Here is a 26,683-nt window from a genome sequence, read left to right as displayed (position 1 = left end):
TAAATTTCCAAAGTACAGCTTATGGGTTACAATGGCTTCCCCCCTCCCATAACTTCCCTCCTGCCCGCAACCCTCCCCTTTCCCTATCCCTCTCCCCTTCCAATCACATCAAGATTCATTTTCAATTCTCTTTATATACATAAGATCAGTTTAGTATATATTAGGTAATGATTTCAACAGTTTTCCCCATATAGCAACACAAGGTGAAAAAACTACCGTTGGAGTACTAGTTATAGCATTAAATAACAGTGTACAGCACATTAAAGACCGAGATCCTCATAATATTTTTTTAAAATTAATTAATTTTCTATGCCATTTCCAATTTAACACAAGGTTTTTTTTTTTTATTTCCAATTATCTTTATATACAGAAGATCGATTCAGTATATAATTAGTAAAGACCTCATCAGTTTGTACCCACACAGAAACACAAAGTATAAAAATACTGTTTCAGTACTAGTTATAGCATCACTTCACATTAGACAACACATTAAGGACAGATCCCACATGGGGTGTAAGTACACAGTGACTCCTGTTGCTGACTTAACAATTTGACACTTTTGTTCATGGCGTCAGTAATCTCCCTAGGCTCTAGTCATGAGTTGTCAGGGCTATGGAAGCCTTTAGAGTTCGCTGACTTTGATCTTATTGAGATAGGGTCATAGTCAAAGTGGAAGTTCTCTCCTCCCTTCGGAGAAAGGTACCTCCTTCTTTGATGGCCCCGTTCTTTCCACTGGGATCTCACTCTCACTCACTAAATGAAAGATCTCTGTGAGTGAGATCCCATGGTTCTCTTTTTAAACTCTGACTCTGAAGATGAATCGGGGGATTGCATCTGCACCATGTGAATTGTGCTTCATCTCCTCCCCTTCTGGCTCTCTCGTGCAGAAGCTATACAGACAGAGATGCTCCAAGACAGACAAGCCTCCCTAGAAGGCCTGAGTTAGATTCTACAAAAGGATCTAAAATACCAGCAGAATGCGTCTTTGGTTTCTAGAATATCCTAGACGAAAAAGAAAATATGCAAATTCTTCTGTGTAGAAACACCTCTAAAAATCAGCTCCATTACACCAAAGTACTCTCTGATACAACACATGAATTGAACAGTTATTATTCCTCACTGCACATATTTATAGAGCGTATTGTATATAGGATAACAACGACCACAGTCCTTCCCACTCAACCCTGAAGGATTTGCGCAATGAGCTATTTAGTGCATGTAATCCAGGTACATGGCAAACCACAGGGCCAATTAATGCCAGACAATTTTGTCAACAGTCAGACTCTGTCCTCAGAGCTGCCCCCTCCTCTTTGCCTGTCTTATGGGATACCTGCCTTTTCAGTTACTGAGTACTCCACTCCAATATTGGAATGTTTTGGGGGTCACAAGGAATTGTAGATTAATAGCAAAACCTTTCTCAAGGTCAAGATTCAAATAGACATGATTTGACTTCTTGTCCCATCACTGATGTGTGATTAGACAAATTTGTTAACTTCTCCATGTTTCATATTGTGAAAAAGTTACCATTGAATATAATAATTCAATGATAATGATTATTAATTCCTATGATATTGATAAAATGCATTATAATATAATTACATTGCACATACTAATTACAATTTTGTAATTTTGAAAACACTTTGAATTTAGTAAATAAATAGAGAAATAAAGAGAAAGAATGCTTAGAAGAAATATTTTCAACCTTTTGATTTGAAGTCAACTTATTTAGGTATAATTTATATACTATAAAGTGCGCCATCTTTAAGTGTACAATAGATGAGTCTTGACAAGTGTATAAACCCTGCAATTACCACCAGAATGGTCTTTATCAATTTTATTCATGTATTCAAAGAGCAAGGTATTAGCTTTGTAATCTCATCTTAATATTTGATTTATTTTCCTTCTGCTCTTTTTCGGGTATTGTCACATAGTTCCTTCTAGGACTGAGAAAGTCAACTCCATGCATATCTCCTCGGTTTAATGGTTTGCTGGCAATATTTGGAGTTCTTTGGCTTGTAGAGATATCATCCCATTTTTCTACCATTTTTTATTTAAAGATTTATTTATTTATTTGAAAGTCAGAGCCACACAGAGAGAGGGAGGCAGAGAGAGAGAGAGAGAGAGAGAGAGAGAGAGCGGTCTTCCATCCGCTGGTACACTCCCCAGTTGGCCACACAGCATGAGCTGCCCCGATTCGAAGCCAGGAGCCAGAAGCTTCTTCCACATCTCCCACGCAGGTGCAGGGGCCCAAGGACGTGGGCCATCATCTACTGCTTCCCCAGGCCACAGCAGAGAGCTGGATCAGAAGTGGAGCAACTGGGTCTCGAACAGGTGCTCATACGGGATACTGGTGCTTCAGGCAAGGGCATTAACCCTCTGCGCCATAGCGCCAGCCCCCAATTTTCTTCCTTAATCTTCATGTGGTGTTCTCCCTGTGGGCATGTCTGTCTCTGTGTCAATATGTCCCATTTATATACTATGTTTGTTTTCAATTGCAATTCACCCTTATGGGATCTTCAACTGAATATTTGCAAAAGACATTATGTCCAAATAAGGTCACATTCAAGGCACTGATAGGGGGAGTGTGGTGGAGGGTTATTTAAGATCTCAGTCTCTTTTGGAACAAAGTAATTTTTTAAAAAAATATTTATTTCATTTATTTGAAAGAGAGTTATTAGAGAGAGGTAGAGACAGAGAGAGAGGTCATCTATCTGCTGGCTCACTCCCCAGATGGCCAGAATGGCGGAGCTGTGTTGATCTGAAGACAGGAGCCAGGTGCCCCTTCTGAGTCTCCCACATGGGTGCAAGGGCCCAAGGACCTAGCCCGTCCTCCACTGCCTTCCCAGGCCACAGCAGAGAGCTAGATCAGAAATGGAGCAGCCAGGACCGGAAACAGTGCCCATATGGGATGCCGGAACTTAAGGCCAGGGCTCCAACCCGCTGCGCCACAGCACCGGCCCTGGAACAAAGCAATTTAACCATAGGACACCATGTAAATTCCCTAGAACTAGGGAAATGTTTAGAGGGAAGAAGGCTCCATGACCATGTTTCCAAATTTCCTCCCAGATCTGCTGGTGTCTCTGCCCCCACCCTCACTCTTTGCAGCAGTGACTGCATCAGTGCAAAGTCCAGGTTGTCAAATTCCCCGTCTCTGCCCAGAATCAATTAATATCCCATGGTAAAAGCAGCCAAAGCATTCGACTCACTTTATTGAGGATCTGATCACTTTGTAATTTTACTGTTCTCAGTTTTGGTTATTTAACAGGTCTTCAGTCCCTAATACAAGTGACTTTGCTGTTAAATCTAGCTTTTTTGGTCATTCATTTTGGCTAAAATTGCTACATTCCATCCTGGAGCAGAAACTATTTTATCATCATTCATTTATTAATTCAGTTAGTCTTTATTGACCATCTAATGTCAATATGGAAACTCTATTCTAGGCACTATGGATTTAACAGTATTTTTGTTGTTGTTGTTGCTGTTGCTGTTGTTTTGATCTAGAAATCTCAACCCTATATAGTTTAAATTCTAGTGTATATACAATAAAAATAAATAAACTTTATGGCATGTTACATGGCAATAAATGTTACATAGAAAAATTAAACAGAAATAGAGGAATAGAAATCACAATGTTAGTGTAGGAGATTTGCAATTTTGTTGACAAACCACGATTTAGCAGTCAATGAAAGGAAGTGGGATGGTAATTCATTAACTAGGGGGAAGAATAATTAAGAAACAGAGGACAATCTTCCACATTTCCTCACACAGGAGCATGGCTACAGTCACACAAATGTTGCCAGCAATGATGATATTTATGTCATGATGGGGACAAAGAATTGTTGGCATTGGGTACAGTGCAAGGAAGCAGAGTTTATGGAGAAGTTGTGGAAAATCTGTGAAGGTGAAATTGAGATGGCAGAGGTTTAAACTGATGGCAATGGTAAGTCTAGGGCATAGTCATTTGGTTGAGCAGCAGAGATCGACTTAAGGACATGATTGCCAGAAGTAAGTGGGTCTATTTATTCACCAATAGTTTTGAAGGATCTTCTAAGTATATGTTAAGGCTACAAGAGGTAAGTCAGCATCATGTTGAGTGACAGTGAGCAAGGAGTCAACTCCACTGAGAATACAATGGAATGACCCTAGAAGAGGTAGGTGGGTCTGATTAAGGGGGAATGGAGACTGGCACAATAAAATTGAGATGAAAAACCAGGAATAATATCATATACTGGAGAAGAGGGCATGCATGAAAACTGGAAGGAATGGTGAGAGGCACTCAAAACCAAATCTCATCCCCAGGCCTTTGCATGAGAACAGCAGAGGAGAAAACATCCTCGCTTCAGTTGAGGCTGCTGGAAGGCCAGAGATCAAAGATATGTTCACCTTAGAGTTGAAACCTTAACCGATTCTCTTTATTACTGGTCCAAGGGTAAGGGGATCTAGTGAAGAGCCATGGTTTGAAGGGAGGAGAATAATGAAGAAAAAGGTCCAGCAGGCACAACCTGAAAACAACTTCTCTAAAAAGTCTGACGGTCCCTAGAAATATCTCCAAATAGTCTCTTCATGAATCCTTTTCCATCATGGAAACTCCCAAAGCTCCTGTATGTATTGTTGGACTTTTAATTTTTTAAAAGATTGATTTTATATTTTTGAAAGGCAGAGTTACAGAGAAGGGGGGGGGGAGAGGGAGAGAGAGAGACTTTATCTACTTGTACACTTCCCAAATGTCCTAAATGGCCAGTTTTGGGCCAGGCCAAAGCCAGGAGCCAGGTGGTTTCTCCAAGTCTCTCACTTTGGTGCAGGGACCCAAGTAGTTGGGCCATCTTACACTATTTTCCCAGGCACATTAGCATAGTGCTGGGTCAGAAGTAGAAAAGCTGATACTCAAACCAGCATTCCTATGGGATGTCAGGGTATGGGATGCTGATGTTGCAGGCAGCAGCTATGCCACAATACTGACCCATGTGAGACTTTTGTCTAACATATGAAAGTATATGTGAAACATTTGAAAGTATATGTGAGAGAGAGCGAGTAATTCACTTTGTGAGTTCATTTCCCAAATGCCATCAGCAGCCAGGGTGGGCAAGTAGGAAGCCAGGAGCCAGAATGCCACACGAGCTGGAGCTGGGACTCAACTACTTAAGCTGTCCATAGAGCACATTAACAGGAAGCTGAAGTTGGAAGTGGAGCTTCCAACTCAAACTCAGTTACTCACATGCAGGTTGCAGCCATCCCAAGCAATGTTGTAAGTACTACACCAAACATTTGCCCCACACTTAAACTTTTAGAAAGTCTAATCCTCTAGAATACAGAATATTAGCTATGAGGTTAGAAGTTTTGTTTTTCACTATTACCCAGAATACTACTTGCCAGTAATAGGGACTTACTAAATATTTTCTGAATTGTATTTAATTTTCATTGAAAAATGATTCTGTGGTTGTTTCTGGTGTCAGGTGTCTGTGGCAGAGGATCCTGGTACTTGTCTTCAAGGCTACCTAGGCAAAGCCTACAACTCTGAATTCACTTTGCATCTTGATGTAACTCAGTGAGTAAGTTTTTATCCATTGGATGTAAGCACAAAGGTTATGCATGATTTCCATGCTGAAATCTAAATGCTAGATGTGTGCTCCTCAAGTTTATGGCCCATGATTGATATCTGATACCAGGCTGCCTGGTCACAATGCAGGTGGAAGTTCTCTCTGGCAATGCTTTTCAAAGTGTCAAGTCCCCATGAAGTACCCAAGTTTAAATTCAAATTGTGATTCATTAAGCGTACAGTGGAACCTATGATTCTGCATTTCTAATAACCTCCCAAGACATTCCAATGATTCCACAGAGTCGTTCATGCTTTAAATGCAAAGGCTCTAAGGGATAACTAGTATAACCACTAGTGCAACAAGGAAGGTGATTACATCAATGGATAAAGAAGAGGAGACTCCCCATCTCACTGAATAATTTACCTGTGACTTTACTCCAAAAAGTATAAACTTCCTGTAACTTAAGACACTGTAATCTTTGGTCTCTGTTTTTCATATTTTGGAATATAAACTTGCTCTAAGTATTTACAGAATTCAAAATATGCATGAGAGAGCTCTTTATAATTCTGTATTCCTGAGAAGGTAACTAGATTTCCAGGTTTGTATGTTCTATGAAAAGATGAAGTTCCTTCTCCCCAAATTTCAGCTTTTGCATACTATTTGACTATAAAAACACAGAATAGCAAAGTTTGAAAGTCATTAAAGCATATGTAGTGTTAGAAGAGCTAAGAAGTTGCCCCTCAGAGTTGCATTCCCTTGTTGTTCCAATCTGGGGAAACACAGAATTATTTTAATACCAGGAATTGGGGAATATTCATGAACTCCAATTTTTAAAATTTTTCATTAACAATAATTGTGTAGCTTTACATATTGTGCCATCATGGTGGGCCCCATTTTGATTTTTTATTCTCAAGTTAAAGTTTTTAAAACATTTAATGTTTTATTTTAAAATTATATTTATTTATTTTGATTTACTATTTGAAAGAAAGAATGATAGAGAGGGAGAGACAGAGTTCTGGTGTTCAGGTTCTCTCCCCAATTGCCTGCAACAGCTACAGCTGGGTTAGGCCAAAGACTGGAGCCTCAGACTCAATCTGAATGCCCCATGTGTGCTGTAGACACCAAGGAACTTGAGCCATGAACCGGAGTGTGCATGAGCAGGAAGCTGATCAGAAGGAGAGGAGCTCTGACTCAAACCAGCCAGTACCATGAGGGATGCAGGTGTCTCAAGTAACAGTTTTACTGCTTTTCCAAACACCCATTCCAAATTTTTAATTTTTATTAGAAACCAACACCAACTGTTTCCACAATTTTTTCATGGCATTTTTCATGTCTTTATTCCTGCAAGTGTAAATCAAAGGATTGAGCAAGGGAGTTAGAACAGTGCAAAATATTGCCACTACCTTATCAGAGGCGAAAGCAGATGGAGGTCTTACGTACATAAAAATGCATGGGGCAAAGAACAAAATCACAACAGTAATGTGAGACCCACAGGTAGAGAGAGCTTTTCCCCTCCCTTCAGCACTATATGTTCTCAGAGAGAGTAAGATAACACTGTAGGAGACAAGCAACAAAGAGAAGATGACAATACAGATCAGCCCACTGTTTGCAATCACCACAATTCTAAAGAGGTGAGTATCAGTGCAGGCCAGCTTCAGCAATGGGTACAAGTCACACATGATGTGATCAATGACATTAGGGCCACAAAAGGGAAGCTGGAAAGTAAAAATCATTTGGATGATGGAATGCAAGAAACCACCTGCCCAGGCCACCCCCACCAGGATCCCACAGAGCCTCCAGTTCATGATAGAAGAGTAGTGCAGAGGCTTGCAAATGGCCACATAGCGGTCATAGGCCATGACCGTGAGGACGATCACTTCTGCACCAGCCAGGAAATGTTCAGCAAAGATCTGGGTCATGCAACCTTCAAAGGAGATGGTTTTCCTCTCATTGAGGGAATCCACAATCAACTTCGGGGTGATGACGGAGGAGAAGCAGGCATCCAGGAAAGACAGGAAAGCCAAGAAGAAATACATGGGGGAGCCCAGCAGGACAGGGCTACAGAGGATGGTCACTAGAATTAGCAAGTTGCTCCCAACAGCTGCTAGGTATACAAATAACAATACAACAAATACTATTTTCTGAACTTTTGGATTCTGTGAAAGCCCCAGTAGGACAAATTCAGTTACAAAGCTTTGGTTCTGCATGTTTTACAAGGAAAATGTGAAAGCTACAATAGGGGATATTTATAATTCTCAATTACAAGAAAAATTTGCTCCATGCCAGCTTATAGTGGTAAAGTCGTGAACCATGTGGGGCACCCATTGTCTAAGAACAAAACTAGTTTAAGAACTTCAATTTCACTGATAACACAAAATTAGAAATGTGTTGAAGGTCATTATGAGAGGTCTGCAAGAACTGAGTTGGAGCAACACTCTAATTCTAAGAAGGAGTTTCAGGATGGGTGAAAGAGAACATCCACGTGTGGTAGAGATGGGTGGCAAGTGTCAGCTTTATGATCATTTATTAGTGTTGTCCTGTAGTGAATTGCTGAGAAGCAATCTCAATCTGTATCCAAGTTTCAAGGAAAGGAGGAATACAGTTGAATTTCATTCATGCGTTTGTCATGGAATAGGAACGGGGCGACTCACATGCCTTCTCTAATCAGCACGCTGCCTCCCTGATCTAGAAATAGAGTCAGTGGCACACTGTTAATATACACTTGAGAACCATGTCTATTCATCAAATATCTCTGTCTCATTCCCGATGAAGCGAAGGATCTATGGACAAATTGTGTGATTCTATACTTAACACATAAGAAGAATGTACCATGTGTTAGTTTTTTAACCATCATTTTTACAAGAGAACAGGAGTTTATAAAAATGAAACCCATTTGAAAATGTTGTATGGAAACTAAACAAAATAATTCAAGGAAAGCTATTATTCAGTACCTGTGATGAATGAAAACTGTCTGTGTTAGATATTATCTGCATTTCATTGCAAACAGATGCTTAATATGAGACTTTATTACAAATGTTTTTAAATTCTATATTCTAATAGTTTTTAGAGATATTTGAGAGATAGATAATGACAGGGCAGGGTGCTCACATCTGCTGTTTCCATTCCCACTGCAAACCCTGTAAATGCCCAACAGCCAGGCCAGTTTGTAGCTAGAAGTTGGGAAATTGGGAAATCAATGCAGGTCTCCTCTGTATGGCAGGTACCACAACCACTTGAGCCATTATTGGTGCATGTAAGATCTGCATTAGTGTGAAGACAGAATTGGGAAACTGAGCCAGGAAGTCTGATACAGAATGTGGCATTCTAACCAGCATCATAACTGTCAGGCCAAATGCCTGACTGATTGATCTGGGAAATTAACGCAGAACACCTGCTGCAAAATCCAAGCCCTTACACTGCACCACCAGGGCAAGAAGTTTTATTTTTCAAACAAGACATTTCAGAGCTGGGGTAGCTATTCTACCGTTTCCCTCTGATTCCTCTCCATGTTTAGATGGGGCACAATGATGAAGAAAACAAATCAAATGATGCAAACTCATAAAGCTGTTGTCAAAATGATATTAAGGGGCCGGCGCTGTGATGCTGTGGGTAAAGCTGCCTACTGCAGTGACAGCATCCCATATAGGTACCAGTTCAAGTCCCAGCTGCTGCACTTCCAGTCCAGTTCTCTGCTATGGCCTGAGAAAGCAGCAGAAGATAGCCCAAGTCACTGCACCCATGTGGGAGACCTGGAAGAAGCTCCTGGCTCCTGGCTTTAGCTCAACCCAGCTCCAGCTGTTGTGGACTTTTGGGAGTGAACTAGCAAGTAGTAGACACCTCTCCCCCCCCCCCCCCCCCTTTCTCTGCCTCTCTGTAACTCTACCTTTTGAATAAATAAATAAGTCTTTCAAAAACTGATATTAAGACTTATAACAACCAACTGGCTAAGAAACACAGAATGTGTTGAGTGCAAGTCAGAACTTTGAAGTTTTATTAATTGTTTGTAATTAATTATACACTGTGGCCCGAACTGATCAAATAGACTCCCAAACACACACACACACACACACACTTCAAATTTTTATGATTTTGTTGTAAAGCAGAGATATTTGTATACAATTTAACTGCTTTTGTCCTGTTATTTTGTTTGGGATCAAATTTGAGAATGTTGCTTTTGACCAAGCATTATTATCAATCATGCTTACTGTTCTCTCAAATAAGAAAAAAAAAAAAAAAAGATCACCTTACCCAAAGAAAACTTTTCCAGGTGTTATCCAGACAGTTACTTCTAATTTTGACTCAGTTTTTCATAAGCAAGCTCACCTTCCTTGATCAAAGCTTCACTGTTGTGTGCCATTTAGCAAACCAGTATGTCTCAGCCTTTTCTCTTTTACAAGAGAGAACAGCACTTCTTTAAGTTGCCTGAGTGATTAATTTTAAAATAAACAGTTGCTATGAATTGTTTGCAAAGGAAAATTAGAAGACAGATTCGAAATACAGATGATAATTTTAATTCTGAGCAGTGTCTACAAACACAAATTAGCTGAAACCTGAATCAGTCCTTAGAATAAAATATTTTTAAAATCATGTTATTATTTACTGTATGCATTCTAACATTGCAATGAACTTGCATTCTTCATGTAATTATTCTGGAAAATGTTTTAATAAATATATTCAGAACTGCAAATACATTTGCATTTTATACTAGATAACCTTATTACTAAAATATATCCTAAAAGTAAAATGAAGTGGAGAAATTCTACAGTGCTGATGTCATGTATAACAGTGAAAACTGAGTAATACCTGAATAGGAATAGGAATGCATTTATGTAAATCAATCTATCATAAATTAATAGTACATGATGCTATGAATTAAATCCTAATTAACAATATGAGGAGAAAAAGTTGTGTTTTTACATGATGTTAAATGAGAAAATAAAAACAAAAATTCTTCTTGTTCAGATGTTAGAAATAAATTCTTAATCTACCAGATAAAAAGTAAAATAAAAGATAAAATATACAAGGATTCATTCTTTTTATGGCAGAATAATAACCACATTTTCTGTATCCATTCATCCAACAACTGATAACCCGTTTGATTCTACATCTCGGTTTCTGTGAACAGGGCTGTAATGAACATGGGAATTCTGGATCTCTTAAATTTGCTGGTTTTATTTCCTTAAGGTTATGTCCCAAGAATTGGGAAAGCTGAGTGACATAATGGTTGTGTTTTAGTTTTTTGAGGAGCTTTCATAGTATCCTCCATAACTGTGCTAATTTGTACCAAAAATGGATGAAATAGATAAAATAAAATAAACCAGAAGTTAAAATAGTCAATCTAATGTTAAAACGGTGAACACTAGAAACTGGGAAAGGCATGGGAGGGAGACAGATTATATAATGGGTAGCAAATACAATTAGATAGATTTGGGATGACAGTGGTTCACAAAAATGTATTCTGTACTGGATGATCAAGTAGAGGGGTGGACGTTGTAGGCTCCAGATCTGAAGGAGACAGGAAGGTATAGGACACTTTCCCATGATCTAAACCATTACCAGCAAAGGAGACTGGGGTTTGGAAATAATTTTACTACCTTTCCAATGTAACTGATTTTCATAAGTAGAAGTAATACATTAACATATCACATAATCTGATCTTTTTTTTTTTTTTTTTGACAGGCAGAGTTAGACAGTGAGAGGGAAAGAGAAAGAGACAGAGAAAAAAGTCTTCCTTCTGTTGGTTCATCCCCTAAATGGCCAGGTGCTTCCTCCTGGTCTCTGATGCAGGTGCAAGGCACAAGCACTTGGGCCATCCTCCACTGCCTTCCCGGGCCACAGCAGAGAGCTGGACTGGAAGAGGAGCAACCAGGACAGAATCCCGTGCCCCAGCCGGGACTAGAACCCTGGGTATCAGCACCACAGGTGGAGGAATAGCCTAGTGAGCCGCGACGCCGGCCATAATCTGATCTTAAAACTGTTAAACTAATTCATGCCTTCCAATAATGACCATACGATGGAGTCAGCTCTTTCCACTCTCTGCACATGCTTGATACCAATCTTACATTCACATTCTGCAAATGCAGAAATTTATTCTGTCCATCTTTTTCTTAGCATGTTTTGTGGTCTTTCCTTTCTAGAAATGCACCTCACTGAAAACACGAGAGAAGACCCTGAGATTGCTCAGGGCCCCCTTGCATCATGGATTCGAGGCACTGGACCAGCTCCAGGGGCAGTGACCTTGTAAACAAAAGTTCCCACTTTCGTCCTTCTTGGTGGACACCTCAATATCTTTATTTTTTCTGATGGCTTAGTGATTTATCCCATTTAAATGAGACAAAGTCAATAGAACTAACACTAAAACAATTCATAATGGTGGGTATTTAAATTTGCCTTAACAGTTCTGAAGAATCTAATGCTATTTAGAATGACAAATACACATAGAGAAATTTAATGTTACACATAACATTAGGAAACTCCACTCTGTGATTCATGTCTCTGTTTCTTATATTAGTGTGCTTCTCTTGCCTTTCCCTAGTAGATTGCCAAAGAAATAATAAATACTAACTCTACAGCAAGGGCTATTTTAATGATATAGTAGCATTTGAATTTACCATTTGTCAACACTAGTGTTCTTCACACAGCTTCAAAAAAATCTTGTTTTTTAGGCCAAAACACTGGGCTTGGAGGAGTGTTAAAGGCTGAATGGTAAATGAGAATATTTGAGAGAATAAATAAATTCCTATTGATGTGCTAGGACAAAAATGTGCATTTGCTACATTTCCAAGTGATTAGGTTTTAAATGAAGAGAAAGAGCTGAACATACTTCTAATGTAATTACAGTTGAAGGAATAAGCACTCTAACCAAAGAGAATAAAAATGGATTGCATTTGAACACCTGCTGTTTCTTTAGTATTTACTATGAGTCAAGTGATCTCCATAAGGGTTCTGCATGAATTATTCCTTTACACATGTATTATTATGCATATGTTATTATCACACATATTATTTCATTCTGCTCAGTTGCATGTCCCAATTAAAAATAAGGAGTCTGAGAAACAGAAAGGTTATGTGACTAACCCAAGTGACAGTTAATATTGATAGAGCCAAGCATTTATAAGCTTGCCTGTACATGACACCTCCATGGTTAAGCACCACCTCACAATTTGAAATCTGCTCATAAATTATAAATGTGTATATCACAAATCTTACCACTCATCGATTCCTTGAAGTTTCTGGGGATGGCAATTTCCTATTATCTACAAAGAAAAGTCCATTCAGTGGCTGGTCAAAATGTCAAGGTTTTTCCAACTCTACTGCTACATTTAAGCCATCAGTGAGAGCATCCTTGGCAGTTCAGAGAGACTGTTCCCCACTGTATTTCAGTGCAACTGCCAATATTGTCTCATGAGAGAGGAAAGAAGGAGGCAAGAGTAAACTTTCTGATTTACAACTAGAATTTGAAGAGGTTCCCCTGAACAGCCACAGACCTGTAGAATTGCCACCCAATTATCCTGAGGAATGGAAATTTCCCATCAGTAGGACTTTCCAACAGGGTTTTATGGTTTGATTTTTCTCAAGTGTTGGCACAGCTTTTATGTCCCTGAACAAGTTGACATATTATTTGCTACTTTGTCTTCCTTGTAAAATGACTTCTGGGTTAATGATGTCCCAAGTTCCCTTCCACTTCAGGAATATAACCCTGTATACACAAGGAAAGTATAAGGTGTCCCATTGCAGAATTAGGACACAATACCTATTTGGTTACTGAATGTACAAACTGAGTTCTGGGATATAGCCTCTTCAATCTATAACAACATGTAATATTTTGGTTCTAGAGTATGAAGGAGGGGTTATTAAAAATGCTATAATTTATGCATAAATACACAAATATTTATAGAGTAAATAAAATTGCTCTTTTTTCTATCTGACCTTGATATTTCATGACTTTAAAACAAAAAATTTTAAAAAACCTTATAGAAATAATCTGGTCATTTGCAACAAGATGGAGGAATCTGGAAAACATTATGCTGAGTGAATTAAGCCAGTCCCATAGGGACAAATATCATATGTTCTCCCTGATCGGTGACAATTAACTGAGCACCAAAGGGGAAACCTGTTGAAGTGAAATGGATACTATGAGAAAGTGACTTGATCAGCCCTAGTCCTGACTGTTGATGTACAATGCAATATTTTATCCATTATAGTATTTTTTTTGTTCTAGTACTATTGGTTAAACTCTGTAATTAACACACAATTATTCTTAGGTGTTTAAATTTTAACTGAAAAGTGATCCCTGTTAAATATAAGAGTGGGAAAAAGAGAGGGAGGAGATGTACAATTTGGGACATGCTCAAGCTGACTTGCCCCAAACGGTAGAGATAGAAACATACCAGGGGATTCCAATACAATCCCATCAAGGTGGCATGTACCAATGCCATCTCACTAGTCCAAGTGATCAACTTCAGTTCACAATTGATCACACTGATAGGTCTAAGAGTCAAAGTGATCACACAAACAAGACTAGTGTCTGCTAATACTAACTGATAGAATCAAAAAGGGAGAGAACGATCCAACATGGGAAGTGGGACACACAGCAGACTCATAGAATGGCAGATGTCCTAAATAGCACTCTGGCCTCACAATCAGCCCTAAAGGCATTTGGATCTGACTGAAGAGCCCATGAGAGTATTTTAGGCATGGAAAGCCAAGACACTCTGGAAAAAAAAAAAAAAACTAAATGAAAGATCTCTGCGAGTGAGATCCCAGTGGAAAGAACAGGGCCATCAAAGAAGGAGGTACCTTTCTCTGAAGGGAGGAGAGAACTTCCACTTTGACTATGACCCTGTCGGTATAAGATCGAAGTTGGCGAGCTCAAAAGGCTTCCATAGCCTTGGCAACTCATGACTAGAGTCTAGGGAGATTACTGACACCATAAACAAGAGTGTCAAATTGTGTACTTACTTCTCATGTGGGATCTGTCCTTAATGTGTTGTCTAATGTGAAGTAATGCTATAACTAGTACTATAACTAGTATTTTACATTTTGTGTTTCTGTGTGGGTGCAAACTGATGAAATCTTTACTTAATATATACTAAACCGATCTTCTGTGTATAAAGAGAATTGAAAATGAATCTTGATGTGAATGGAATGGGAGAAGGAGCAGGAGATGAGAGGTGTGAGTGGGAGGGAAATTATGGGGGGGGGGAAGCCATTATAATCCATAAACTGTACTTTGGAAATTTATATTTACTAAATAAAGTTAAAAAAAGAAATTAAAGCATTTTTCTTCTTTCATTTGATTAGGAAAGTATGTATGCAAGGATTTTTTTCAGTCTAATGAAACATGGCATTGACTGTGAAGCTTGGAAGGCAACCTAGTCATGGCTAATTGGGTCCCTTCAAAGAGAAATCACACCGAGAAGCCTGCTGAATTTCTAGTCTTTGAACATTTCATTTCAACTATATTTATGGTAATTCATACACTGGAGAAAGAAATAATACAGAGTTGAAATGATTCATCAGAAAAACGGAGGCACAGAGCACTGTCACTAATTATCAGCAGAATTAAGGGAAAACATATTTTCTTTTCATATATATTTTAGATGGCAATAAAGAGCATATGTGGACTATACCCTGAAAGGAGGTGGTATTTTAAAAATAGGAGACAACAGCAAGGCTTCAGCAATTGGACACTCTGGTTTCCAATTTTTGCCTACCTGCCCTCTGCTTGAAAGCTTCCAGTCCTATCAAGATAACAGCAAGGGAGTGGCAATTCCTACGGAGATCCCAGTTCATTGTAAAGTAAATTAAATATCCTTCCTTTCTGGTGGCTCTTTGTTTTATCATGTGCAAGCCAGACAGGATAAAGGATTACAAATCAGGTCTTTTTTTTAAAAAAAAGATTTATTTATTTATTTATTTGAAGGTCAGAGTTACAAGAGAGAGGAGAGGCAGAGAGAGAGAGAGAGAGAGAGAGAGAGAGAGAGAGAAAGATCTTCCATCCGCTGGTTCACTCCCCAATTGGCTGCGACAGCCAGAGCTGTGCTGATCCAAAGCCAGGAGCCAGGAGCTTCTGGGACTCCCATGTGGGTGCAGGGGCCTAAGGACTTGGGTCACCTTCTGCTGCTTCCCCAGGCCATAAGAGAGCTGGATTAGAAGTGGAGCAGCTGGGACATGAACCCCCCCGTGCCCATATGGGAAGTAGGTGCTTCCGGCCAGAGCTTTAACCCACTGTGCCATAGCACCGGCCCCCAAATCAGGTCTTTTGATGGGTTATATCCCATCCTTGAAACTGAGTGTCAATCTGATTGTCGAGTTTTTTTTTTTTTTTTTTCTCCTCTAATACTTGCTTAAAAACTCCATTGCCACCAGACAATTCCAGGTTTTTCCTCAATAGGTGCCCCCCTCTATGCTGCTCAACTGCAGGTGTTTGACTGTAAAACAAATGCTTTTAAATCTAAAACAAAGAAAAATTATATATTCATAAGCCAGAGTTACAGAGAGGAAATACAGAGATAGGGATGAGAGAGAGAGAAAGAGAGAGAGAGATAGAGAGAGAGAGAGAGAATACAAACTTCTATCCAGTGTTTCATTCCCCAGATGGCTGCAAAGGACAGAGCTGAGCTAGGCTGAAGTCAGGAGCCAGGAGCTTCATCTAAGTCTCCCATATGGGTGATAGGGGCCCAAGCTCTTGCTGCACCTTCTGCAGCTTCTCCTTGGCTATTATCAGGGAGCAGGATCAGAAATGGACATGCATAACAGTTGTGCACAGCAACCAGCTGAGAGGAAACCAAGTCTAGCTGGAGGATTGACAAGGGGCCGGGCACCCATGTAGGACTGTGAGGTGACAAAGCCTCCAAACATATCATTGACTCTGGGACTCAAACTGCACCCAATTACGGGGCACCTGGCTATGCAAAAGCAATGTTAATGGATATAAAGGGATACATAGACTCCAATACAATAGCAATGGGGGATTTCAACACCCCACTTTCAGCAATGGATAGATCATACTCCAGAAATCAATCCACGCTTCTACAACCAACTTATCCTTGAGAAAAGTAGCTAAAATCAATCCCTGGAGCAAGGGCAGTCTCTTCAACAAATGCTGCTGGGAAAACTGGACCTTCACATGCAGAAGTATGAAGCAAGACCCCCACCTTACACCTTGCACAAAGATCCACTCAAAATGGATTAAAGACCCAAATCAATGACCCAATACCAACAAATTACTATAGATCATTGGGGAAACCCTGCAAGATATTGGCATAGGCAAAGTGTTCTCAGAATATTCCCCAGAAGCATAGACAATTAAAGCCAAATTTGATAAATGGGATCACATCAACTTTAGAAGCTTCTGGACTGCAAAAGCAGCAGTTAGCAAAGTGAAATGGCAACTAACTGAATGGGAGAAAATGTTTTCAATCTATGCAACTGATAAAGGATTAATATCTGGGATCTATAAAAACCTCAAGAAACTAATCAACAGCACAACAAACAAGCTAGTTAAGAAATAGGTACTAGACGTGAACAGGCATTTTTCAAGAGAGGAAATTCAAATATCCTACAGACAGATGAAAAAATGCTCAGAATCATTATCCATCATGGAAATGCAAATTGAAACTGCAACGTGGTTTCACATCATCCCATTTAGAATGGCTTTCATAAATAAATCAAAAAACAAATGCTGCTGAGAACATGAGGGAACAGGTACCCTATTCCACTGTTGGTGGGAATGTAAACTGGTTTAGTCACTACTGAGGACAGTGTGGAGATACATTGGGAATCTGAAATTACTTCTACCATATGACCCAGCCATCCCACTCCTGGGAATTTACCCAAAGGAAATAAGAATCAGTATGCAAAAGAGTTATCTGTACCCTCATGTTTATTGCAGCTCAATTCACAATAGCTAAGATGTGGAATCAACCCAGATATCTATCAACTGAAGACAGAATAAAGAAATTATGGTATATGTGCACTATAGAATACTACACAGTGGTAAAAAAAAATGAAATCTGTCCTTTGCAACCAAATGGATGAAACTGGGACCATTATACTTAGTGAAATAAGCCAGTTCCAAAAAGGCAAATCCCATATATTCTCCTTGATGTGGAGTAACTAATAGAGTACCTAAAATGTAGTCTGTGGAACTGAAATTGATGCTTTTAGATGAGATGATCCTGAATAGCCCTTGTCTTAACCGTTGAGAACCACTTTTTTTTTTTTTCATACTATTTGTTGAACTCTTTACTTTTAATGTAGGATCAATCTTTCAGGAGTATAAAGTTAACTGGAAACCTGATATTGTATAATAATTTCAAAGCAAAAATGGGTAGAGCAAAATTTGTCCTTTTATCGTACTATAATTTACAGTGATCTCAGTTGCCAATTATGAGATGAAAATTGTGGTAGTTCTCATTGCTTCATCGATAGATGCTTCCTTCCTTATTGGAGATAAGTAAACAGCAATTAGGTGATCTACTGTTTAACTTAGAGAGGAATGGACTGTGGACGTGGGAGGGAAAGACAGAGAGAGACAGACAGACAGACAGACAGACATCTATTGGTATGACTCCAAAAGCCTACATCTGCGCAGAAACTTGGAGCAGAAATGTAATTACTTGCGCCATCACTGCTCTCTTTCAGGGTCTGTATTAGCAGGAAACTGGAACCGGGAGACAGAACTTGGAACTGGACCCATGCGCCCAGATGCGGGATGCAGCGGATGTTTTAACTGCTAGGCCGAAAGGCTGAATGCTTAGCCTGTGTAGTCTACTTTTTTTAACTTTATAAAGGAAAGAGATTTATTTTGGCTCATGACTCTGGAGGTTAACAGTCCAAGATCAGGCAGGCCATGTTTTGGCCTCTGGTGATGTTCTTGCTAGCAGAGTTCTGAGGTAACAAGGTTCATCATACGCAAGAGACAGGGACTACACATCTGTCTACATCTTTCTGTCTGTGATCCTTCCCACTTTGCTTATAAAGTCACCAGGATCCAATCAAGAGGGCCCTACCCCAGCTACTTTATCTAATCCAATCACGTCTCAAAGGCTCCACCTCTATGCATCATGACTGAATGAAGTTGTGAAGTTTCTTTTTTTTTAAAGATTTATTTTTATTTATTGAAAGAGAGAGAGAGGTAAAGACAGAGGGAGAGACAGAGAGGTCTTTCATCTGGTGGTTCACTCCTCAAATGGCTGCAAAGGCCAGAGCTGAGTGGATCTGAAGCCAGGAACCAGAAGCTTCTTCTGGGTCTCCCACATTAGGTGTAGGGGCCCAAGGACTTGAACCATACTCTGCATATTAGCAGGGAGCTGGATCGGAAGTAGAGTAGCCAGGATTCTTAAACTCCAAAGCTTACAACACTATGATCAGGTAAATTTAATCAGTCTCTCTTAATTGATTCTTTGTGTACAGAAAAGAATATAGTTGGGGTAGAAGGGCATTTTGTTTAGTTTCATTTTAATAAGCAAATTAGGTTACCAAAAATTTCAAAATACATTCAGTTTTATGAACATTTATATAAGCACATTCATGCAGAAAATTATTTTCTGAGACATATTTACCAAGAGGATCAGAAAAGTTTTAAATAATTACTTTTATTTATCTCCAACATTGATTCCTGTTTAATAACTTTCTCTGTAAATTCTGCTTCAACTGTGGGACTCACGTTTATATTGGGTTTTAAATTTTGTTCATATAAAATACAAAATTCTGTTTTGATTTCTTTTTGGCTCAAGTTGTTATTTAAAAGTTTGCTATTTAGAGATGTTCTAGATTCAACTTGAAATGCTTCTATTTTAATTATATTTTGGTAAAACCTATACTTTTAATAATTGAAGTCTAGTTAAATTGATCAAGATTTGTTTTATGCTTCAGAATATGGTCACTCTGGGTGAATGTTCTGAGTACATTTGACAAAAATGTGTGTTCTGTTGCCATTGGATTAAGTGTTTTCTAAAGAGAGTTAAGTCAAACCAGTTGATAGCATGGCTCAAGCTTAACATGTCTTTATTCCTTTCCTGCCTACTTGCTCTTGTAACTATTGTCAGACAGGAACTGAAATCTCCAACTATGTCACCTGTTTCTTTTTATTTCTTTTTATTTTATTTTATTTTATTTATTTTGACAGGCAGAATTAGACAGTGAGAGAGAGAGAGAGGCAGAGAGAAAGGTCTTCTTTCCGTTGGTTCACCCTCCAAACGGCCACTAAGGCCGGCAGACTGTGCAGATCTGAAGCTAGGAGCCACGTGCTTCCTCCTGGTCTCCCATGCGGATGCAAGGCCCAAGCACTTGGGCCATCTTCACTGCCTTTCCAGGTCACAGCAGAGAGCTGGACTGGAAGAAGAGCAACCGGGACTAGAACTCAGATTGCCGGCGCCACAGGCAGAGGATTAGCCTAGTGAGCTGAGATGCCGGCCGCCTGTTTTTATAACATTATATGTATAATATACTTGCCTCATAAGAGTACACTCTCAGCTTGCACTTCCTTGTTTCAAGTATTATTGCCATGTATTTTATTTCAAAATGTTATTAACAGAAACTACAGTGTCACAAATTTCAAGCAAAATCTGCTATGTTGAGCAAATTCTGCAATGTCTAGAAAAAATATGTTCCACCTAATTCATGTGGAAAATAATTCCATTAACATTTCTTAAAATATTTCAATTGTAATGAACTTAAAATTTTAAAACAATTACTGGCATGTAGTAAATTTCCTGAAAACGATCTCATAAGAAGGCACTGGTTTGTGTCCTGGCTGTGCCTCTTCAGATCCAGCTCTCTGCTTATGGCCCGGGAAAGTAGTGCTTGGGCCCCTGCATCCATGTGGGCGACCCAGAAGATCCTGGCTTCAGATCATCCCAGCTCTAGCCGCTGGGGCCAGCTGGGCAATGAACCAGTGGATGGAAGACCTTTCTCTCTGTCTCTCCCTTTCTCTGTAACTCTACCTGTCAAATAGATAAAATCTTAAAAAAAAAAATCTCATAACTAGTATGATGATTACTTTTTACTAAGTGAATTGATTTGATTTAGAAACATTGCTATAAAATTTTGACTTTGTGAAATCTCACGTGAGTGTTATGATGTACGCGTTTTGCTCACGAGAAAGAAGTCCAGCTGTTTCAGTGAAGATGACTCTGAGTCAGTCTACTTCATGGTGATGGAAGTACTCAAGGAAAATGGCCTGTCTTAAAACTCTGTTTTTTTTTTTTTTTCTTTTTTCAACAAAAATGCAAGCCTTGTCCTAACCTACTGATCATAGTGCAGCATTTTCTTTAACTGTAATTTGTTTGGTTTATCCCCTGTTTTCCTTTGTGTCTCACACCACAAACCTCCATGGCAGCAGTTCAGGTCACTGTGGATGTGGCTGCTGGTCGGGGGGGTAGTGGAACACAGCATGGAATTACTGACTTTCTTGCATCTTCATTAATTTTGGCAATAACTTCTGTTGGGATTATATAAGGACCTCAATCTCTGATTTTTTATTTCTTTTTCCTCTTCAGAAATAGAGGGCTCTATACAAGATCCAATGCTCCCTGGATGTGTCCAAGTTTTCCTCGCGATTTTTAGAAGAGGAAGTTGGCTAGAACTCATGGAATTTCCTGTGGTTTTCTGAGTGAATAAAAGTAGCAGTCCCTGGAGACACAGTGCACAGGGATCGAATAATGCAGAAAGTAGAAAGTCGATTTACAATCCCAAAATTCCCTAGGTAATTAAGGAATAATACCTTGGACAATCAGTGTTATTTCATGAAAATCTTTCAAGATATGCTTCTGGGAAAACAATTCTCAAACTTCAGAAAAAATTCTTATGATTTCTCTTTCTTTAGTTGGCTCTTGCAGTGCACATTTCCTGCAGGTGTAGGCATAAGACATGATACACGCTGCTTTAGCACATCTTTCAAAATGTTCATGTTTACTTTTCTGTATGAGCAGGAGTCAAGATGTTGTATCATCAACTAAAATCCTCAGTCATGCCCTTGCAGAATAAACAGATACTTCAGGGTAAGTCCAAGGTATTTTTCACTCTGCTGGCAAAGCAGTGGTCTTTTCCTCACAGATAAGTGAGTAGAGCAATCTTGAAGCTATCTTTAGAGTTATGGCTTAGATTTGAGTCACTGGTTTATAATCTTACCTTTTATTTCAGGTGTAAACACTAAGGAACTATGTAACTCAAGGAAATAAATGTATGAACTAAATAATTTCCTGAGTAACATAAAGCTAACTTCAACACCATTCACAATCGATGTGCAGGTAATAATATTATATTACTGTGGGGTAATAAATAATTTTATTTAGCATTTATATATTTTAAGGTATGGATATTGATGTGCTCTATAACAATTTGAATAATAGTAAATTATTTTCACAATGTTTAGCTTTCCATTACAGAGTTTAAATTTTGGGGTATACATTTAAAATTAGCTGATGTTCAGATTTTCAGTGACTCTCTGTTCTGCAATCACACTAGATAATCTCACAATTCAAAGGACAATTCAACTAGTATTGTCTATATTCACTGAAATTGGATAAAGTAAGTTTATGGTCAGATACATGCTGGTGCCACCAATAGCATTATGTTCTGTTGTATACAGAGAGAGCCTTGTTAAAGTATAGAAGGAGCAATTTTACAGCACTGAGAGTTCATCAAAAAGGGAGAGCAGGGCTACTTAACAATACTATAAATTATTAAAATAAAATCTATAATTTTGATAGGTTGGAAATAGACACACTTAAATTTAATATTAAGAAATTTTCTAGTTTAAAACAATTATAACTTCATTGATTTTATTTTTTGCCACCCAAACTTTAACTACATTCAAATTAGTTCTTGTTTTCAATCTAATACCTTTATTATAGTTTTCACTTTATTTAAAAATGTTTATAAAGTTTATATCTGTTTCAGGACAATTTACTTCATTTTTACTCCCTCAATTTAAAGAAAGATATAGAAAATATAAGTGAGTTTTTAGGTATGTACCTTTGATTCATATCATAATCTCATATATTCCTCATTGTTTCCCTTATTGTTGTATTTATTTTGGTTAACAGAAGGTGAAACTCAGGGAAGCTAAGTTTCTTGGGAAATAGGTTTTATGACTTGAGAATTGGTCTTGTGAATTGAGAAATTAAAAATAATCCTAATTTTTTTGCTAAAATTCATCATGAATAGTAACAGAAAACAAGTAACAGAAAAATGAATGTTGGGAGTAATGGATGGAGATTATCTAAATCACACAGGATGACTTGTCTCTCCTGTTTAACTGCCAGCTTCTGCAGAAGCCTCAACATCAAAGACTGCAACAAACCAGACAGGAGCCACCCTCCAGTTCACATTATCTCACCTGGTGTCAGATATATGAGTCCTGGAACCCTCGAGGTGATTGACATTCCCTAGTATAGTATCTAGAGTTAGCTGTCTTAGAAACTATGCTTTCATTGCATGAAAGTAAATTTTTCCACAGATTTTACTCTCTGCATTATTTTCAACTCACGCTGTATTGATTCCCTAGAAGCCACTTATACTTTTACTTCAAAATGTTTTCTTCATTTACATGCGTGATGACTTAAAAATCCCAAGAAAATGTAATTTCTTTCCCTGACTGAATGCAATTCTTCTTGTCTGAAGTTTTTCACATTGCTATTGTGCCAGTGCCTCTAACAGTTATAATAATTGATTTCCCTCAGCCAACAGATTGGAATATTATCAGTAAGGATGATGAAACTGAAAACCTGATATGGTAATGATTTTAAAGCAATAACGGAGCAGTGCAAATTTGTTCTTATAACTACTGTGATGTATTTTACAGTGATCTTGGTCACCAATTATGAAATTAGAACTGTGGTAGTTTCTCCCACTGCTGTCCTCTCTGATACATGTTCCCGTCCTTGTAGCAAAGAGCTACATAAGAAATGGGTGCTCTACTTTTTTTATATATTTTAATTATTTATTTGAGAGGCAGAGAGACAGACAGAGAGGCCATGATCCCATCCACTAGTTAACTCCCCAAATGCCCACAGTGGCCAGGACCAGGCTTATGCCAAAGCCAGGAGCCAGGAATTCAATATAGGTTACCCATGAGGGTGGCAGGAATCTAACTATTTGATTTTTTTCCTGCTTATTTTGGAGTTCTTTTAGAAGAGAGTAGGCTCTGGGTGAGGGAGAAGGAGAAGACGAGAGAGAGGGCAAGGGAGAGAGAAATGCTCATTTATTGGTTTGCACCCCAAATGCTTTCACTGAAGCAGAATCTGGGAGGAGGACCTCGATTAGTTGAGTCATCACTGCTCTCTCTCTCAGGATTTGTGTTAGAAGGAAAGTGGAATCGGGAGCCAAGTCTGGGAATTGAACACATACATTCAGATGTGGGCTGTAGCAGGTGTTTTAGCTGCTAGGTAGAATTCTCAGCCCTTGTAAACTACTTTTAAACTCTACAGTATATTCATTCTCTGTGCTGGAAAGTTCTCTCAGTTTCCCTTTATTGATTTCTTCTTTATAGAAAAGAACATCTCTTGTCATTTTTATAAACAGATTTCGTTATGATTTATAATTTATTTTTAAGATACATTTAGTTGTCTCCTGTACTTTTATATAAGGGCGTGCATGCAGTAATTTATTTTCTTAAGTGAAGTGTCTTTTACACTGCAATTTTCACAAAATATTGTTAAAAATAAAAAAAGATGATTAAGTATTGTTGTGGTACTATAACTTGTATACACATGTTAGGAAATGATTTGTTTGTATTTGTACAGGAAAAGGAGACTGGAATGTCTTCAGGAGAGACTGATGGAATAGGATCAACTTCACACTATCTCTTAATGTGGATAGAACTCAGAATTGCACATGCTGCCTGGAGAGCACCTTTACATCTCTTTGTGTAATCTATTGTGATAATGTAGAAAATAATAAATGCAAATCTACAAATAAATCATGTTAACAGATAAAAGCTGAATACTTCTTGATCAAAAAGCTTTTATTACATTTGCATTTTGTACCATCATCTTTTATTGACTTTGAATCCCTCTCATTTATTTTGATAGAACACACAAATTATTAATTCAAATTAACTCTGAATTTCAATTAGCTTCTTTGTGTTTTTGCACCATTAATATTTATGACTGAATTTCACTTTTAAACTTCCATTTCTTACTGAAATTTAAATAGGAGATAGAAATTAAATCTCTACTTGGGGGATGGCTTCCTTATCTCCTCCCCCTTGTGGACCCTTGGTCTCCATTGTCCTTGTAAATTTGTTTAACAGTGCATTGCTGTGGTCCAGTTAATGGTGGTCTGACAACTATAAGCCACTCTTTAAGAACTGGGTTATGCTGCTCTTTAAGCACCAGATTGGGAACTCTACATCCACCCACGGCCACTGCCAAGATGTAGAGATATAATACATCATACACTGAGTTGCTGAGGTGGTAGCCAATGATGGGTATGATCCCCAAGACAGCTCTTAACAGCTGGAGTAGTAGTCAAAGACAGGTAAGATCCCCAGAGGGGGACAACCTAAGACAGACATGCTCCCTAAAGGACTGATCCCACTCAGAGGGGACAACCTAAGACAGGCACACTCTCCGTTCAGTTCCTCTTTTTCTCTCTTTTATATAAAACAAAAAAGGGGAAATCTGTGGGGACATTAGGCACAGGAGGCAATTCAAAGATGGCACCCAAAGGAAGTAAGGTGGGTGTTTAGCACCAAAGCTGATTGGCCGTGCAGCATCAGGGGAGGTGACAACTGATGATGAGTGTACAGACATATGGCTGGTCCTGTAAAAAGTCACCCTGTAAAATGACCTTTTAAGTAATTGGCTAGTCCTTAAGCCCTGCCCCAGTAATCATGCGGTCTTGTGCTTTAAAAGGCTTTGCTACACACGCAATAAACTGAGTTCTTGCTTGCTTGACTTGAAAAAAAAAAAAAGAAATTAAATCTCTAATTACTTCTCAAAATGTGTAATACTAACGAAAAATCCTACTTTTCTCCCCAGGTATTAAATTATTTGGACAAAGCAAACATTACATGGAAAGTCAGAAGAATATATCTGAATTCATCCTCATGGGTCTTTCTTCTGACCAGAACATACAAGTATTTTGCTTTATGTTCTTCTTACTCTGCTATGTTGCCATCTTGGTAGGGAACCTTCTGATCCTCATCTCTGTTCGATGCAGTTCCCTTTTTCACCAACCAATGTACTATTTCCTCAGTCACTTATCTTCCATGGACATTTGCTATACCTCCTGTGTGACACCTAAACTGATTGGTGATCTCCTAGTGGAAAGAAAAACCATCTCTTATGGTAACTGCTTGTTACAGGTGGTTGCCATGCACTTCTTCGGAATGATTGAAATCATTATCCTTACAGTTATGGCCTTTGATCGCAATGTGGCCATCTGCAAACCTCTCCACTACACGATCATCATGAACAGAACTAGGTGCAGTCTCCTTATCATGGTTGCTTGGGCTGGTGGGGCTGCTCATTCCTTTTCTCAGTTTTCTATGATAATTGGGTTGCCTTTCTGTGGCCCCAGTGAAATTGATCACTACTATTGTGATATATTCCCTTTGCTGAAAGTTGCCTGTACTGATACTCACCTCATTGGCATCCTTGTGGTTGCAAATTCGGGACTGGTTGCCTTGGTAACCTTTGTTCTCCTGTTTGGATCTTACATCATCATATTAATCACCTAAAGAAATCTCTCAGCTGAGGGAAGACGCAAGGCCCTCTCTACCTGTGGATCTCATGTCACTGTAGTCATTTTGTTTTTTGGACTATCAATCTTTGCCTACCTTAGACCTCCTACCACTTTCCCTGAGGGCAAAATTTTTGCTCTATTTTACACTATCATTGCTCCTATGTTCAATCCATTAATCTACACCCTGAGAAATACAGAAATGAAAAAGGCCATCAGGAAGGTGTTTTATCAAAAGCTATTTTCTGCAGAAAAATATAACTGATTTATGTTACTCAATATGCTAAACATCATTGTGCTTTAGTGAGTGTGGACTTATCAACAGGGAGAACCACTGGGTTTCAAATTATTCAAGATAAATTATTCAATTAAACATGTCACAAAGGTGATGAACTGAAGAAACATGAGTACAATAACAATTTCGCTAGTGGTGCTGAGATGGAGTGTGGATA

The 26,683-nt window shown here is 38.7% G+C and overlaps 1 protein-coding gene and 1 pseudogene across 1 annotated transcript; one reads left to right on the top strand and one right to left on the bottom strand.

The window, feature by feature from the left end:
* Positions 1-6,808: 6,808 nt before the first annotated feature.
* LOC133764295 (olfactory receptor 4C15-like) lies at positions 6,809-7,744 on the bottom strand. The gene has a single exon (XM_062197965.1). The coding sequence runs from the start codon at positions 7,742-7,744 to the stop codon at positions 6,809-6,811; it is 936 nt and encodes a 311-aa protein (XP_062053949.1).
* A 17,816-nt stretch (positions 7,745-25,560) lies between these two features.
* Positions 25,561-26,496, top strand: LOC133764293 (olfactory receptor 4P4-like; annotated as a pseudogene).
* The last annotated feature ends 187 nt before the right edge of the window (positions 26,497-26,683 follow it).

This window comes from Lepus europaeus, chromosome 7 (genome assembly GCF_033115175.1).
Source record: "Lepus europaeus isolate LE1 chromosome 7, mLepTim1.pri, whole genome shotgun sequence".
Taxonomy (NCBI): Eukaryota; Metazoa; Chordata; class Mammalia; order Lagomorpha; family Leporidae; genus Lepus; species Lepus europaeus.
The sequence above is the reverse complement of the archived record's forward strand: the minus strand, read 5'-3'. Positions and strand labels throughout refer to the sequence as shown.